The sequence below is a fragment of the Bufo bufo genome, chromosome 7 (genome assembly GCF_905171765.1).
Source record: "Bufo bufo chromosome 7, aBufBuf1.1, whole genome shotgun sequence".
NCBI classification, from domain to species: Eukaryota; Metazoa; Chordata; class Amphibia; order Anura; family Bufonidae; genus Bufo; species Bufo bufo.
Genome location: NC_053395.1, coordinates 44,543,473 through 44,561,007, shown reverse-complemented (window position 1 = coordinate 44,561,007; position 17,535 = coordinate 44,543,473). Strand labels below are relative to the sequence as shown.

Below are 17,535 nucleotides of genomic sequence, written 5' to 3'. Positions count from 1 at the left end.
GGGCTGTGATCAGCACAATTAACCCTTCAGGTGCCGCACCTGAAGGGGTTAATTGTGCGTATCATAGCCCCCTGTAAGAGATCAGGGGCTGCCAGGCAGCAGGGGGCAGACCCACCTCCCTCACTAGTTTGAATATCATTGGTGGTCAGTGTGCGCCCCCCCCCCCCCCCCTCTATTGTAATATCATTGGTGGCCAGTGTGCGGCCTCCGTCGCCCCCCCCCCCCCCGCCCGATATTACAATATTAGAAGCTCATACTTACCTGCTGCGCTGTCTGTGTCCGGCCGGGAGCTCCTCCTACTGGTAAGTGAAAGGTCTGTGCGGCGCTTTGCTTAATGATCTGTCACTTACCAGTAGGAGGAGCTCCCGGCCGGACACAGACAGCGCAGCAGGTAAGTATGATGCTTCTAATATTGTAATATTGCTAAGTAACTATGGCAACCAGGCCTGCAGTAGCGTCCTGGTTGCCATGGTTACCGATCGGAGCCCCAGCGATTAAACTGGGACTCCGATCGGAACTCTCCGCTGCCACCAATGATCGGGGGGGAAGAGAGGGGAGGCCGCACACTGGCCACCAATGATATTAATACAATAGAGGGGGGGCCGCACACTGGCCACCAATGATATTACAATAGAGGGGGGGGGCCTGCACGCTGGCCACCAATGATATTACAATAAAGGGAGGCAGGGGGGGCCGGCGGAGGCCACACACTGGCCACCAATGATATTCAAACTGGGGAGGGAGGGAGGGGGGTCTTTTATACAGACGGATCTTCGGATCCGTCTGTATGAAAGTAACCTATGGCCACGGTTCACGGACGCGGATGCCAATCTTGTGTGCATCCGTGTTCTTTCACGGACCCATTGACTTGAATGGGTCCGTGAACCGTTGTCCGTCAAAAAAATAGGACAGGTCATATTTTTTTGACGGACAGGAAACACGAATCACGGATGCGGCTGCAAACAGTGCATTTTCGATTTTTCCACGGACCCATTGAAAGTCAATGGGTCCGCGAAAAAAAACGGCACAACGGCCACGGATGCACACAACGGTCGTGTGCATGAGGCCTAAGGCTGACTTTTCAAAGTAGTTTTAGGATTGTCACTGGCTAATTCTGGAGGAGGTGATTAAGGTTGATTGGGATTGCCCGGGTATAAAAGACTACTGGATTAAAATATTCCGGAAACTGCAGAATAGCTCTCCTCTGAAATATGAAGCCTGTATTGAATACGTGATTCTTGGTAACCTCCCAGAGATAAACAAAAATAAAATTGAGCAACTATTCTGGTTTAGGGGTATAGCCCTTGCCAAGATAATAATAGTTAAGTATTGGGGCTCTATGAAATATCCAAGTTTTCAGGAATGGACGGAGTACATGGATGGGGTAAAGGAGTATGAACACAGTCTTGCTCAAACAGTGGGGAAGAAAGCAGTTTGGTTGCGGATATGGGGCAATTGGAAATGAGAGACAGGTAACACTTAGAATCACGACAGTAGCTCCGCGGAAAAGGGGGTTGATGGGAGGGTAAAGATAAGAGGGACATTTTGTATGTGATGATACTATGTTGTATTATGTTCTTTTATATCAGCTTGGTAAACTGTAGATTTCCCCTTTGGAAAATAAAAGCTTGAATTTAAAAAAAAAAATAAATAAATAAATAAATACATCCCTCAGCAGCAAACACTTTTTCTTTTTCGCTAAAAACACCACAAAAAAGCCTTTACCACAGGTTACTTCACAGCAGTGCAGGGAAAAAATTTTTTTTAGAGCTAAAACACATCACAAAAGGCTTAATTAGAAATAACTACACTGCTGAGTGGCAAATATAATAATTCTTTTTACGCTAAAACACCCCACCAAAAAAAAAAAAAAAGTTGATTGGGATTAATCAAATTCTGCTTGCTTGCTTGACTTTGTATTCTGCTACCATAATGAATATGTTTTTAAGCACAAGATGGTTGTCTCTTAATCATATTAAGGGTCTCACAGTGGGTGGGGGGGGGGGGATTTTGTTGGGGTTTATATACAAAAAAATAGTATGTTAGCTGCTTTGCATTGTGCAAATATTATTTTTGCATTATTCTGAACAAAGCATATGATGCAAGAAATTTGTCAATGTTTATTTTCATAAACCAATAAAAACTTATATGATAAAAAAAAAAAAAAGGAGAGGCCTTTAGAGGTCTGTAGGAGGCAGAATTTCAATCTGAGCATAACTGATGGGTGCAATATACAGCCTAGGAACATTGCCCCCCTGCGGTATGATGACATTTCTCAGCCCTTTGTCCAGCTCCTCCCCAGCATGCATCGCCATCTGAAGGTCACGTGGTATAATGCGGTGGTGTTTCCAAAGCCGGGCTTGTAACCCAGCCACGAACAACACCTCCTTGGTCATATACTCCATCACAGCGGCCAGGTACACTGGAGCATCGGCCATAATTTTTTTCCCTCAGAAAGCGGTGTATACGTCCAACTGGAAACCTCAGGCCAGCTCTGGATGTTCTGCTGCACTTGGCTGTGGCTCTGCTCCTCACTCTGAGACGTTCTCTATCTGACATGTTCACAAGGAACAAATGGCTACCGCACAAGTCAATAACCAAGAAAACCCAAGCCGGCTTTATGACCTCACAATCAGTACAACTCATACCTTATGGACCATGCAAATCAATTCTCCTGAATCATACTGCTCCCTGATTGGTGGAAATTCAAGCCAGCATGATGACATCACAGTCAGAAAGAACATGGTCTTATTGGATATTCAAATTACTTATGCTGTTTTCTGATTGGTGGGAATTCAAGCCATCTGTAAATTTCGCAGTCACATGGCTATCACCGCAGGATATCTGAAATCTCTGACATTTAGTACATTGTTATTTAGCACATTATCCCCGTCCTGTCCGCTGCGCCGCACACACCTGAACCAGCAGTTATGTAAAGTGTAACTGTCATTTCAGGTGACTTCTCTAGTGTTTTCCCTCTGCAGTCTCAGTTTTCCCTGAGTTACTGGGTGTAGACGAGCTGCTAAGATGTCTCCTATACACAGCACACAGAGAGAACAGGGGATCCTGCTCGACTATCGCAGTAATGGAGGGCAATATACATCAGCTCTGAGCAGTTTATTGTGATTCCAGCAGTGAAATGAGACAGTGGACTAGCCAGAAGAATGGTCAGTGTGTTTCTCTACAGCAACTCCCTCCTTCCCCTTCCATCTCTGTAGACTTCCATGGTCTGTGTGTTTCTCTGCAGCCACTCCCTCCTTCCCCTTTCATCTCTGTAGACTTCTATGTAATCATTAATTCTCATGTACCCAAAAATGGCACCAATAACAACAACATCTCATGCCCCCCCCCCCCCCCCCCCAAAAAAAAAAATACAAGCCCTCATGACTATGACTCTTTAAATTCAGCCACAGATAACAATTTTTTTTTTTTTATGTTACGGGCTATTGTTATGCAAGAGTAGTAAAATACAACAAAAACAACACAAATTTGATGTTGAAGTAACTGTACAGACTTAATAAAAGTACTGTTATAGAAGCGCTCATTAGTAGAGCAGGAGAGGAGAGCGATGAATGCAGCGCTACCTGTGCTGGCTCTGTACTTACCGCTTCCTGGTCTTCTCCTGCAGGCTCTGCACACAGGAAGTAGGTGTGCTCTGTGCCTTCAGGTCACAGCACAGCGCGCCAGGAAGAGCATCCAGAACAGGAAAGGTGAGGTGAGTTGATTTTTTTTTCCATCTGATCAAGGACTGATTAACACAGGGGTCTTATTAACATGAGCCATGCATGGGATAGGCATAAGGCCATCCTTCATATAAGATAGGGCCAAGGGCTATTCATAGTATTCAGTCTATTGGGCAGACTAGATGGGCCAAATGGTTCTTATCTGCCAACACATTCTATGTTTCTATGGGGGTCTGATCTGAGGTCAGATTGGGTGTTCTTAAAAGCATTGGAGGTCTGAGCTGAGGTCTTATTAGGGGTTTTATTAACATGGGGGGGGTCTAATCTGGGGTCTGATTAACACTGGGGGTCTGATCTTAGGTCTAATAAAAAATATTTTTCCGGTTATTTTCCTCCTCTAAAGCCTTAGGTGTGTCTTATGGCAGTGGCTCTTTATAGGGCCAAAAATATGGTAACATGTTAGTCATGCCGCAACGTTTTAAATGGGAAATCAATGGGTACGTTTCTGTTTTGTTCAAATTTTCTTCCCAAAGCGAGTACACACTTCACGCCTGCAGATACTCCTGATGTATATTCAGCACATCTATGTACACATTTGCATATACTGCAAGAACTCACACTGCCCACCTATATATGGAATACAATCTTTATTAAATGCCCTTGATTGTGCCTAGTTTACCTGTGAAAGTGAATTTCCTGGTGGCAGACTCCTTTTGAAAACTTTGAGTTGTTTCTGACTCTGAAAATGCTTGACAATTTTTATTGACACTATCCCCAAAACGTGATTATGATGTCCCTTTAATTGGTTGGTAAGATTGTTTTGTAGGCATGTGGTGTAGGGATTCTTTTATTTCTTTTTTGAATCTGACTTTTTTTTTTTTACAAACAGAACATAATTAATCCCTTTTTTTTCTTGATCCAAGATATTGATACAGGTTATACAGTACAAGACAATAAATGTCATACAATCAAAGCACGATACATTACATGGGAAGAGACATATGCATGACAATAGTAACAAACACAATGATTCCTGGAAAGACAATTTGGTAGTGGCAGTTTTTAGGTGACATTCCACTACGAACCTCTCCTATTCAAGAGTATTAGGGTACGGCCACACGGTCAGGTTTCCTGTTGCAGTTTTGGGAGGCAAAATCATGAGTGGATCTTAAAAGAAGAGAAAGTATAAAGGACATACCACTTCTCCACTATTTTTTCAATTCATTCCTGGTTTAGGTTCCCAATACTGCAGGCAGAAACTTGGCCGCGTCGTCGTACCCTTGTAATAGAACATTGGGAGGACTCATGAAACCTGCTTCACTCCCCCCATATTTTCTCAGTCTAACAATAATCTTCACTTGATCAAGAAATTCCCTATAGGCAGGTACGTCTCTATTGTAAGGATTTTGGAAAATATGTAGGGGCACATTTGGTCTTAATAAGCCCTTTAGTCAGGGGCGGATTGGCCATAAACCTTACAGGGAAATTTCTTGGTGGGCCGATGTCCAGGGGGCCGCCTGAGCCCTCCTTACGGCCATCAAATGGAAGGTATTTGGGGATGTATTCTGTGCTGCTGGCAGTATTTTACGATGGACTGTGGTATTTGGCCATGTTGGGGTGGTATAATGTGAAACAATATGGTATTGCTGGCCCTGCCTTCCATCAATTTGGACCAGACTACAAAACGGGGAAAATTTTAGTATTTTTTCCAAGGCCACTTTAAGTTTCCACTCTGCCCCTGCTATAGTTGGAGGTTATGTAGAGGCGCGGCGTATCCAGCGCCAATTCTAATGTAAGACAGCTTTCTTTCTGTCTGAAATTTAGACCATTTTCTGTGCCTAAACAGGCGTAGAAAATGATGAATGAGATGGTCTGCCTGGCTTGCCCCCTTCCCGCTCATGCCACATCTACTTTTTTTAGACCTGGGGTGACTGGGGAAGAAGTCTCAGATTCTGGCACAACATGGCATGCGACAGAATCTGTACCAGATATATGCCACAAAAAGTGTTGTATATCTGGTCATAAATGACCCCCCTATTCTCCATACTAGTAATCGCAGGTCTTACTCGTGGTAACTGGCCTTTATGCCTTTCCCCATTCTTTATTTCTCAGCTCATTCCTCCGGATCTTCCCGCTGACTGTTTTTGGCAGATGTTGAACAAATTCAATCTATTAATATTGCAAAAAGAAGGAATAAGTCAGCACAAGGTCCAGCAGCTTTTTATGGTTGTCTTCTGAGGATACGTACCTTTCTCGGGTACTTGTAAGGAGCTGTCACTTTCTTCACATGTTCCTGTAGCTCTTTTGTCAGTGTCTCTTGGTCGTGTGCAGCATATGTCGGGGACAGGACAATGAAAGCTTTCACCACCTGTATGTTAAACACATTTATAAGGTTTAATACAAAGTGCTACGTATTTAGAGGGGTTGTCCGCCCTCCAAACCAAAATTAATTACTGCCGCGAATGTGTATGAAATAGAGACAAAAAAAACAAGCCACTTAAAAGCAGCTCCATTTCAGCATCTTGTGTCCTGTCCCTATTGCTTTCTGGTCCACTGGTGGACCTTAAGGGTGAGAACCTGTCCCTGGTCATGTGGACATCTGCAGCTATTCACTTGCCTCGGTGGTGACATTTCCCTGACCACACATGACCGCAGAGGTTCAGTGCGTCACGTAGCCTCGGCTATAAGGTGGAGCTACCTTCTAGAGGTTGAAAGTGTTTTCTTTAATTTACACAAACCCCCAGCAGTAATTAATTTTGGTTTGGGCTAAAACAACCCTTTAAGACACAGCTCACTAAACTAATTTTCCCATTCATACACATTTCCTACTTAAGCCAATTACCTAGACCAACGTACTAAAACATGGGCCCCGGCCAAAAAATAAAACTCCCGAATCCTTAGGTGCCCTCTTTCTCTTTTCTTCATACTTTGGCCTCATGCACACGACAGTATTTTTTCACGGTCCGCAAAATGGGGTTCCGTGGTCCCGTGGACCGTTTTTTCGTCCGTGGGTCTTCCTTGATTTTTGGAGGATCCACGGACATGAAAAAAAAGTCGTTTTGGTGTCCGCCTGGCCGTGCGGGCGCCAAACGGATTTGTCCTGATTTACAATGCAAGTCAATGTGGACGGATCCGTTTGACGTTGACACAATATGGTGCAATTACAAACGGATCCGTCCCCCATTGACTTTCAATGTAAAGTCAGGAGTTATATACCATAGATCAGAGTTTTCTCCAATCCGATGGTATATTTTAATTTGAAGCGTCCCCATCACCATGGGAACGCCTCTATGTTAGAATATACCATCGGATTTGAGTTACATCGTGAAAACTCCATATCCGACAGTATATTCTAACACAGAGGCGTTCCCATGGTGATGGGGACGCTTCAAGTTAGAATATACTACGAACTGTGTACATGACTGCTGCCTGGCAGCACCCGATCTCTTACAGGGGGCTGTGATACGCACAATTAACCCCTCAGGTGCCGCACCTGAAGGGGTTAATTGTGCGTATCATAGCCCCCTGTAGCCCCCCCTCCCTCCCTTTATTGTATTATCATTGTTAGCCAGTGTGCGCCCCTTCCCACCCTCCCCCCCTCTATTGTATTAATATCATTGGTGGCCAGTGTGCGGCCTCCCCTCTCCCCCCCCCCCCTCCGATCATTGGTGGCAGCGGTGAGTTCTGATCGGAGTCCCAGTTTAATCGCTGGGCTCCGATCGGTAACCATGGCAACCAGGACGCTACTGCAGTCCTGGTTGCCATGGTTACTTAGCAATATTAGAAGCATCATACTTACCTGCTGCGCTGTCTGTGACCGGCCGGAGGTCCTCCTACTGGTAAGTGACAGGTCTGTGCGGCGCATTGCTTAATGATCTGTCACTTACCAGTAGGAGGAGCTCCCGGCCGGTCACAGACAGCGCAGCAGGTAAGTATGATGCTTCTAATATTGCTAAGTATTGGGGGGGGGGGGAGGGGAGGCCGCACACTGGCCACCAATGATATTAATACAATAGAGGGGGGGCCGGGGCGCACACTGGCTACCAATGATAATACAATAAAGAGAGGGGGCCGGGGGGGGCCGCACACTGTGCCACCAATGATATTAATACAATAGAGGGAGGGGGACCGTACTGGCCACCAATGAAATTAAAACTGGGGAGGGAGGGGGGTCTGCCCCCTGCTGCCCTGGCAGCCCCTGATCTCTTACAGGGGGCTATGATACGCACAATTAACCCCTTCAGGTGCAGCACCTGAGGGGTTATTGTGCGTATCACAGCCCCCTGTAAGAGATCGGGTGCTGCCAGGCAGCAGGGGGCAGTCATGTACACAGTTCGTAGTATATTCCTAACTTGAAGCGTCCCCATCACTATGGGAACGCCTCTGTGTTAGAATATACTGTCGGATTTGAGTTTTCACGAAGTGAAAACTCAGCTCTGAAAAAGCTTTTATGCAGACGGATCTTCGGATCCGTCTGTATGAAAGTAGCCTACGGATCACGGATGCCAATCTTGTGTGCATCCGTGTTTTTTCACGGACCCATTGACTTGAATGGGTCCGTGAACCGTTGTCCGTCAAAAAAATAGGACAGGTCATATTTTTTTGACGGACAGGAAACACGGATCACGGAGGCGGATGACAAACGGTGCATTTTCCGAGTTTTCAACGGACCCATTGAAAGTCAACGGGTCCGCGGAAAATCACGGAAAACGGAACAACGGACACGGATGCACACAATGGTCGTGTGCATGAGGCCTTTATCAGACAGCTACTTCTTGTCGGCCATATTGCATTTCATGGGGCTAATATCTTGGTCAGTCTGTCATCAATAATGAAACTTACCCTGGTAAACTTTTACTGGCATTCAATCACAATGAAGGAGTCTCCTTACTTCCACCCATGCCCATGGAGTGTGAACCATGATCTGTTCTCTGTGCTGTAGTCCATCAGGGAGGTGTCACATAAACCAGAGGCTCCACCCCAATTTAGCTTTTATAAATTGTGTGAAATCAATAATGTTGGGAGTTGTAGTGACATTGGTACGTGAGGAATTAGCTAGTTACTCCTCCTATTTGGTTTACAATAAGCAGTACGGCTGGAGACTGGGATATAACTGCTTTTAATATAAAGGGTCACTTCATGCAGAACTTAAAGGGGTATACTCTCTCCCTCATCATGTGGATATGCTATATGTGTCTGATAAGTGTGGCCTCCTACCTCTGGAATGTGTAGAGATAAAATAGGAAGAGTTGGGGCGCCACATGTGTGGTATTAGTTGGTTTAAAACGTGAGTTAAAAAGGCAAGAGTATGCTTACCAGATCGTGTTGTGATGAGTCACAACACCTGTAGATTGCACTGCTGGTTATTTTAAAATCCCGACCAGTAGGCGGTTGTCCGGCCTGTGGTCCTCTGCGATGCTTGGAGCAATCGACAGGTTTAATAGCTGGTTGTAAAGAATTGGTTCAGGTTCCTTTAAGGCGCTGCCTGGACTTGGACGAGTAAAACATCAGGTATGATGCCAGTAATAAAGATTGATCTTTTATTGCAGTATAGTCATGACTATACTGCAATAAAAGATCAATCTTTATTACTGGCATCATCCCTGATGTTTTACTCGTCCAAGTCCAGGCAGCGCCTTAAAGGATCCTGAACCAATTTTTTACAACCAGCTATTTAATCCTACCTCTGAAATCCACAGATATAACTAGAATTGGCCCCTGTTCACCAACTCTGGCCCACCGGGATCTGTCAATGAAAGGTAGTCGGCACCATAGAAACAACGAAGATGCTTCACCATTTCCATAGTTCCCATACAAATGAATGGGTTTTATGGAAACAGTGTAGCACTTGTTTCAAAAAGACACTGGCTGGGGGGCGTGGCCGGCGGCGCATGGAGCAAGACGCACACTAGCTGAGCTCCGGTGCCATTAAGCCTATACAGCGGCTCAAAGAGTGTTTTAAAGTTTGCCGAGCAAGCTGAACTTCTCCCCAACAGGAGACTAAGTAGGGGGAACATGGTGAAGCAGAAAAAAAAGGCGGCATCTGCCAAACTCACCGAGTTCTTCCCGGCGGTAAGCGGCAGCCAAGATGGCGCGGGTGGAGGCGCGGCCCTTCGTCCCACGGCTGAACATACCCAGATGAGCCCTGCAGCCTCTTCCTCGCTTCAGGCGAGCATCGAGTCCCCAGCGATCCGGAGGATTACATCCCAGTGTGATAGTGTCGGCACACAGAATGCAGTTACAGCAGCTGCGATCACAGGTACTGGGGGACAGAAGCATGATATGGCGCTGGGACAGTATGATAGCCCGGGAGCACAAAACAGGGCAGCTTTACTAAAACTTCAGGAGGAGCACTTAGTTACTTCTGAGGCAAGGAGTGGGGATAACCCCCTAACCGAATCCATGCTTATTATATTGATGGGAGACCTGAGGAAATCTTTACAGGCGGACTTTAAAGAAATGATAGTGCCTTTACAGAAGGAGATAATGGCTGTGGGACACAGAACATCCCACCTGGAAAACAAAATGGCGGAATTTGCCAGAGCGCACAATGATCTTGTTGACACACAAAATGAGAAAGAAGAGGAGCTAAAGTTTCTGAGAGCAAAAGTAATTGATTTAGAGGACCGTTCTCGTAGAAACAATATCCGTTTCCGCGGCATTCCAGAGACGGTTAAGCAGGAGGAGCTGCACGTTTATTTAACGGACTTATTTGTGGCCCTATTACCTGATCTGTCACAATCAGAGCTATATATAGACAGGGCTCATAGGATTCCCAAGCCCAAGAGTTTACCACCTGAGGTGCCAAGGGATGCCCTAGCGCGGATTACTTTTTATCACGTAAAGGAAAAGCTAATGGCGGCTGCCAGAGAAAATCCTGATTTACCTGATAGATTCAGGGGTGTCTCCCTATACACAGATTTATCAGCTGCTACGCTTGCAAAGAGGAGAGAATTCCAAGAGGCGGCCAAAATTCTACGTCATCATGGAGTCCAATACAGATGGGGATTCCCGGCAAAACTACTTATTTCATACAGGGGAAAGAAATTTGTAGCGTCAACAGTGGATGAGGCGGTGTCTTTACTGGACAATTGGAACCTGTCATCAATAAATTCACAAAGATCCAAGGCTCCTTCTCCGGCCAAGTTAGATGGCGAGTGGTCTGAAGTGATAAGCGGACGTACACCAGATACCTGAAGAGGTTGTATGCAGATGTGAAGGACTTAATTCCTTTAAAAGCCAAATACACAGATAATGTGTCATAGTTAGGCTTAATCGGTCGTTGGTGGTTATTGCAACCCCCTCTAGGACGCAATGTTGTCGGCGTCCAGTTATGGAAATGTTGAGGTTTATTTGTTGTGTATGTTTAATTTTTTATTCTTTTTTAGGTACCATGGTCCGGAACTGAGTATTCATATTATGCATGCCTGCTATATACAAGGCTCACTGGAGATAACAGGGAACGGGGAATTGAAGCTCATACTAACTAGCATTTTTATGTTATTAATGTCAAAATGGTGATCAAGGTTACTACCATTAATGCAAAGGGGCTTAACAGTCCTTTCAAAAGATCTCAGCTGTGGAAAAATGCGTTATTAGATAGTTCAGATGTCCTGTGTGTGCAGGAGACGCACTTGGTCACAGCTGACGCACATAGATTTAAACATAAAAAATATCCACATGTGTTCTCATCCACCTTGAAAGATAAGAAAAAAAGAGGGTATCAATAGCCATAAAAGATTCTGTGGCATTTAAGTTGGTTGACTCGAAAATAGATGTTGGGGGGCGGTATGTTATCTTGATATGTGAGATCAATAATATTCCATATACACTGGTTGCAATATATGCGCCAAATAAGGGACCTTTGAAATTTATCCGCAAGCTGTTTAGCATGGTTTCAAATCTCAAATCAGGTTCCTTATTAGTCATGGGGGATTTTAATTCATTGATGTGGCCAGCATTAGACTCTTCTGCTGCTGAGAAGCAAGACGCGCCCTCCAAATTATTCTCAGTCTCACAACAGGAAGGCTTGGTGGATGTGTGGCGGGCCAAACATGCTGACGAACGCGACTATAGTTTCTTTTCTCAGAGGCATAAAACTTACTCTAGAATTGATCTCATTTTATCTGATTTAAACACTACGTCCAAAATCATTTCTTGTGATATAGGTTACATTAGTTGGTCTGACCACGCACCAGTTCATGCTACACTTATGGAACAATTTAAGTCAGGCACCCGCACCTCATGGCGTTTGAATGAGAGGATTCTTCACTCAGCAAAATACATAGAAGGGTCGCACAGATATATTAAAGAATTTTTTACATATAATGACACGGGAGAAGTTAATATTAAATCGGTATGGTGTGCGCACAAGGCCTTCGTTAGAGGACATTTTCTTAGTTTAGCAGCTAAAGACAAAAAAGAAAGAGAAGCTCATAGGGTACGCCTAGTTAATTCTATCATTAAAAATAGTTCCCTAAATAAGAAAGTGTTTTGTGCAACACGTGAGAAAGAATTGAAAGAGCTGAGGCGGGAGTTACATGACTTGGATTTATACAAGTATGATATGGCGCTCAGGCGGATGAAAGCCCAATACTATGGGAGGGATAACAAGGCAGGTTCCTTACTGGCATCTAGGTTAAAAATGAGGCAAGGTAAAATGAAACTTCCATATATACTTAGTGATACTGGTACAAAAATTTTTGATCCCCAATTGATAGCGGAGGGAATGGCTAAATTTTATTCGTCGCTTTATAATCTTAAAATAAATGACACAACGATCCAACCTTCAGTAGAGGGAATTGATAAATTCTTAGAGGGGGTAAAATTACCCACTATTTCCCAGTCACATTTAGAAGTTCTTCAAGCAGAAATTACTGTTGAAGACATAAATAGTGCCATTAGAGGTTTAAAACCAAACAAAGCTCCTGGTCCAGATGGCCTTACAAATAGCTATTATAAGGAATTTAAAGAGTATCTGGTACCCTCACTCATGAAACTTTTTAATGAAGTGAGGCAGGGGGGGGACTTTCCGGCTGAAATGTTGGAGGCCACTATTATCACACTGCCAAAACCTGGGAAGTCACCAGACAGACCAGAGAATTTCCGTCCAATCTCACTGTTGAATACAGATTTAAAATTATATGCAAAGATTTTGGCGGTGAGATTGGCGGAGATTCTTCCTAGCTTGGTCCATAAAGACCAAGTGGGATTTGTAAAAGGAAGACAGTCGGCAGATGGCACCAGAAGATTCATAGATTTGATTGAACTGGTGGAGCGACGTGGAACGCCTTCTCTGCTCCTATCTTTGGATGCGGAGAAGGCGTTCGACAGGGTCCATTGGGGTTATCTGGAGAAAATATTAGACAAATTTGGTATTGTGGGGGAAGCAAAAACAGCAATATTGGCTATGTATTCTAGGCCATCGGCGAGGGTTCTGGCTTCTGGTTTCATGTCTAAGGTGTTTCCCATTACGAATGGAACTCGTCAAGGGTGTCCGTTATCACCCCTAATTTTCACCTTGGTCATGGAACCAATGGCAGAATACATTAGGGGAGCAAGTAATGTTTCGGGAATACAAGTTGGAGGGACCGAACATAAAATAGGATTATTTGCGGACGACGTTATCATAGCGTTAACTGAGCCGGCCAGATCATTAGTCGCAGTTATATCCATTCTGGAAGAATTTAGTGCCGTTTCGTACTACAAACTTAATGTTAATAAATCAGTAGTGTTGAATATGGGTTTATCTCCTGGGGAACAAGCATTCATAGAATCTAAATTCCCGTTTAAATGGGCGGAAGATAGTATTACGTATCTGGGGGTAGAATTGCCATTTCCGTCTAAAAAACTATTTAAAGTAAACTACGAACCACTGATAGGTACAATAACTGAGGACATTAAAACATATGCATGTAAAGAAATATCGTGGGTAGGTCGGATAGCAACAATTAAAATGATGGTGTTGCCAAAAATTCTGTATGTGTTCAGAAATGTTCCAATTTTGGTGTCCAAAAAATATATAGCGAAATTACAATCCTTGCTGTTACGCTTTGTATGGAATAATGCTAGACATAGAGTAGCAGCTGATACTCTTTATAAACCAATTGCTTTGGGAGGTCTTAGTTTCCCTAACTTACTTTTTTATTACTACGCAGTTCTTTTGACGCCTATAAGACAAGGCCTGTTAGATCCGGATCCTCCGTTATGGGTGCAGATAGAGACAATCATGTCGGCTATAAAAAATACCAGGGTAGCTTTACAATGCCCGTATATAGATCCGGTAGGTAATGAACCCAAGTCAATAGTGATCAAAGCAGGGTTAGCGCTGTGGAAGAATGTAATTCTAGCCAAAGATTTAATTCATATGAATAGATCAGATATACCATTGGAAGCTATAGAGCAAATGATACCAGATATTTCCTTTATCTCATGGAGGCAAAAAGGAATTAAAACGGTAGGGGAGGTGTGGAGTGACTTAGGGATGCTACAATTTGCTGATATATCTCATAAATTTGAGATCCTAATAGAGAGTTTTATAAATATTTGAGGCTGAGATCCTTATTGAATTCTTTACCAGAAGAAGTGGGGAAACCAAACTCATTATTTGCTACATTTTTTTTCAGTGTAAACAATAAGGAGAAGGGTATTTCAAAAATTTATCGGCTACTCCTTGAAATTTATAATAAAAAGTCTGTGTCGGGTTTAGATAAATGGGCCAAAGATTTGAATATGCCTTCAGATCAAATAGCATGGGAACATATATTCACGCTCTCCCAGAAAAATTCTAAATGTTCATATAATTTGGAGGCTACTAGGAAAATAATCTATAGATGGTACATGACACCAGAGAGATTGTCAATGATATATCCGGAAGTTATAAACCTGTGTTGGAGGTGTGGGAGGCATGGGGGGGGCATGATGCACATATTCTGGGAATGCACAAAGCTGGAGCATTTTTGGAGAGAGGTGTCTAACATGCTTACTTCAATTTTTAACTTCGCTCTCCCCTTTACTCCAGATCTAGTCTTATTACTTAATGGGTTGCATTTAGTGCCAAAGGTATATCGTACGATAGTTTTTCATATATTAACGTCTGCCAAAATTCTCATAGCTAAATATTGGAAGTCTAACAGGGTTCCGGACATCTCAGAGATAATCAATCGAGTCAGCTTTCATTGTGAAATGGAAGGTACCTTGGCCTCGTGTCAGGGAAGGTTTAAACAATACTTGAACAGCTGGGCGAAGTGGAAAGAAAAATTCTCATCTGCCAGTAGATGAGAAGAGAGATGGGGGAGATCTTTGGGAGTAGGTGTTCCTTATTTGTTATTGTAAGGAGTGTATAAGTGCATAGGAGGATGGTGACCATTGTCAGACCCTTAAATCTCCAAGTGAGCTCTATGAATTCCGTTCATGCATATGTCATAAATGTAAAGGGGGCATTAATATGGACCATGGACAGGTTGTTGTTATTATTTTGGTGTTCTTATTTGTTCTCTTCCCTATGTCCCTTCCACCTTGTCCCTAACCTGATGCGGGCATATAATGGAGAAAATGTCATGAAGTCTGTATAAGCTGCTATTTTCTAATGCCTGTATCACTTTGTCTTAAAAATTTAATAAAAATATTGTGAAAGAAAAAAAAGACACTGGCTCACCAATAAAAAAAAATCCCTTTTAATTTAATCTAATATGATCATATAAAAATTTCACATATGATAAAGTTACATTCATTTCAATTCACACAAAAATAAAAAGTTATATTTTTTTTTTTTACTGCAGGGCCCTTGTGGTCAATTAAAATATTTATGATTAAAATATATTACACTGAGGAATATATTTTAATTATATATATATATATATATATATATATATATATATATACTGTATACACACCGTATTTTTCAGACTATAAGACACACCAGAACATATGATGCACCTGGCATATAGAGGAGGAAAATAAGTAAAAAATATTTTTTATCAGATCTCAGATAAGACCCCCATTAGTCCCCCATTCCTCTTCAGACCTCAGAGCAGACCCTCCTCATAACCCCTGTGGCAAGGTGTACAGTTCAGGAGGGCATGTATTTTTCACCCAGATACCTCAGCTGGGTGAGATAACTAAAATCCAGAAGTGTGCAGTGGTCTCAGCAAAGGATAGTTTGCTGAGACAGTTTTGTTTATATTGCAATCTGGGCTGGATTTTAATTGGACTGGCAGTTAGGCTTGGTAGTGGGAGCTGCCTGTCCACACCCTTCCACCACGTATTTCCTCATACCTGAGGTGAGCGCAGGTTAAGCCTACCCTAATCAGTCTGGCATAAATCCACCCTCAGTGTGCCAGTCTGGGGAAGTGTGTGTGTGAACCTGGAGCAGAGGCTCTGTACGAGTATTCTCAGCCGGGCTGGCTGAGGGGCCACAGGTCTAGGTTTTAGCCGGGACGTTGGGTGATGCCTGGGAACCAGGGTCACGAGGCCAGAGTCGGGAGGACTACTGGGCCACAAATCCCCCAAAAGGTGTTGAAGGATCACCTGGACTGTATGGCTGGAGAAAGCCGCATTTATGTTCCACATGTGAACAGCGCTTGATATAGGTGAGTCAGGGCTTGTGTTTTTGTATTAGCAAGTGCCTAGACGGGCAGGGTTTTGTTTTGTTTAATTTATGTTTTGTTGCTGTGAAAATAAACCTCACGTTTGGACCTGCAATGCGGCTGTTGTGAAGATAATTGTGAGAATGACCCCTGAAAAAGAGCTAATCCCTCACACCCCATAATCCTCAGACCTTAGATCAGACCCCTAAACTCCATCAGATCTCAGATCAGACCCCCAAGCTCCATCAGTCCTCAGATAAGAACCCCATTAAACGCCCATTTCTCTGCAGATAAGACTCCCATTCATCCTCAGAACTCAGATCAAACCCCCAAGCTCCATCAGAATTCAGATCAGACCCCCATCAGATCTCTGTATCAGACCCCCATTTCTCCTCAGACCTCAGATCAGGTTCCCATTCCTCTTCAGACTTCAGACCAAACCCCCAAACTCCATTGGACAAAAAATAAATAAATAATGAAACTTGCCTCTCCTGCTCCGGACTGGGCTGACACTCACCATTTGCTAGTCTTCTGCAGGCCCGCTCTGCAATGTGACCTGACGTCGCACAGCATCAAGTCATAGTGCACACCTATGTGCTCCACGCCTAGCACAGTACACAGTAAGAACACCTGCAGTGAGGCGCCTAGAAAAAGACCAGGTAGCGGTGAATGCAGCTACTAACCACGCCTCCTAATTGCGGATGACTGCTTCCATTACGCAGTGTCTTATAGTCCGAAAAATACAGTATATTTTATTATTTGACTGACAGCGAGGACCCCACGGTAATAAAATTTTTGGACCAGGATTTATTTTATTTTTGTGTGTATTCAAATGAATGTAGTTTTATCTATACCGGTATGTGTTTGTAAATATTTTTATTTAAATATTTTTTATATTAATATTTATATTTTATGATTAAATTAAAAGGGATTTTTTTTGGTGAGCCAGTGTTTTGTTGATTTTATTTATTTGTTGATTTTATTTATTATTTCTTTGCTGAATAGGGGTAAATAACTATCTATTGCTGGGCCAGTGTTGGCACAACTTTATGAACAAGTGAGTGGTTTAATATCTAAGTGCTGGGGCATTGATAATTCCAGTCCACCATATTTTTAAGGGATGCCAACTTTCTGGTTCAGACTTCCACAAGACAAGTTTGCATACACAAGTGACGATATCAATGATACAGCCTCACATATTCACTGCAGCCTAGTGCATTTAAGACATGAGCATCATAAGTACTTCTTGCTAGATTTATGAGTCT

General features: G+C 43.3%; 1 protein-coding gene across 1 annotated transcript in view; it reads right to left on the bottom strand.

Moving 5' to 3' along the window:
• Positions 1 to 5,381: 5,381 nt before the first annotated feature.
• Positions 5,382 to 17,535, bottom strand: part of ACSM3 (acyl-CoA synthetase medium chain family member 3) — a 58,789-nt gene continuing 46,635 nt past the window's right edge. The window contains exons 13-15 of the mRNA XM_040439865.1: positions 5,932 to 6,051; positions 5,728 to 5,852; positions 5,382 to 5,681 (exon numbers count right to left, since the gene is read on the bottom strand). Coding sequence (XP_040295799.1) covers positions 5,766 to 5,852; positions 5,932 to 6,051 — 207 coding nt within the window. The 3' untranslated portion in view covers positions 5,382 to 5,681; positions 5,728 to 5,765. The remainder of the gene's footprint in view (positions 5,682 to 5,727; positions 5,853 to 5,931; positions 6,052 to 17,535) is intronic.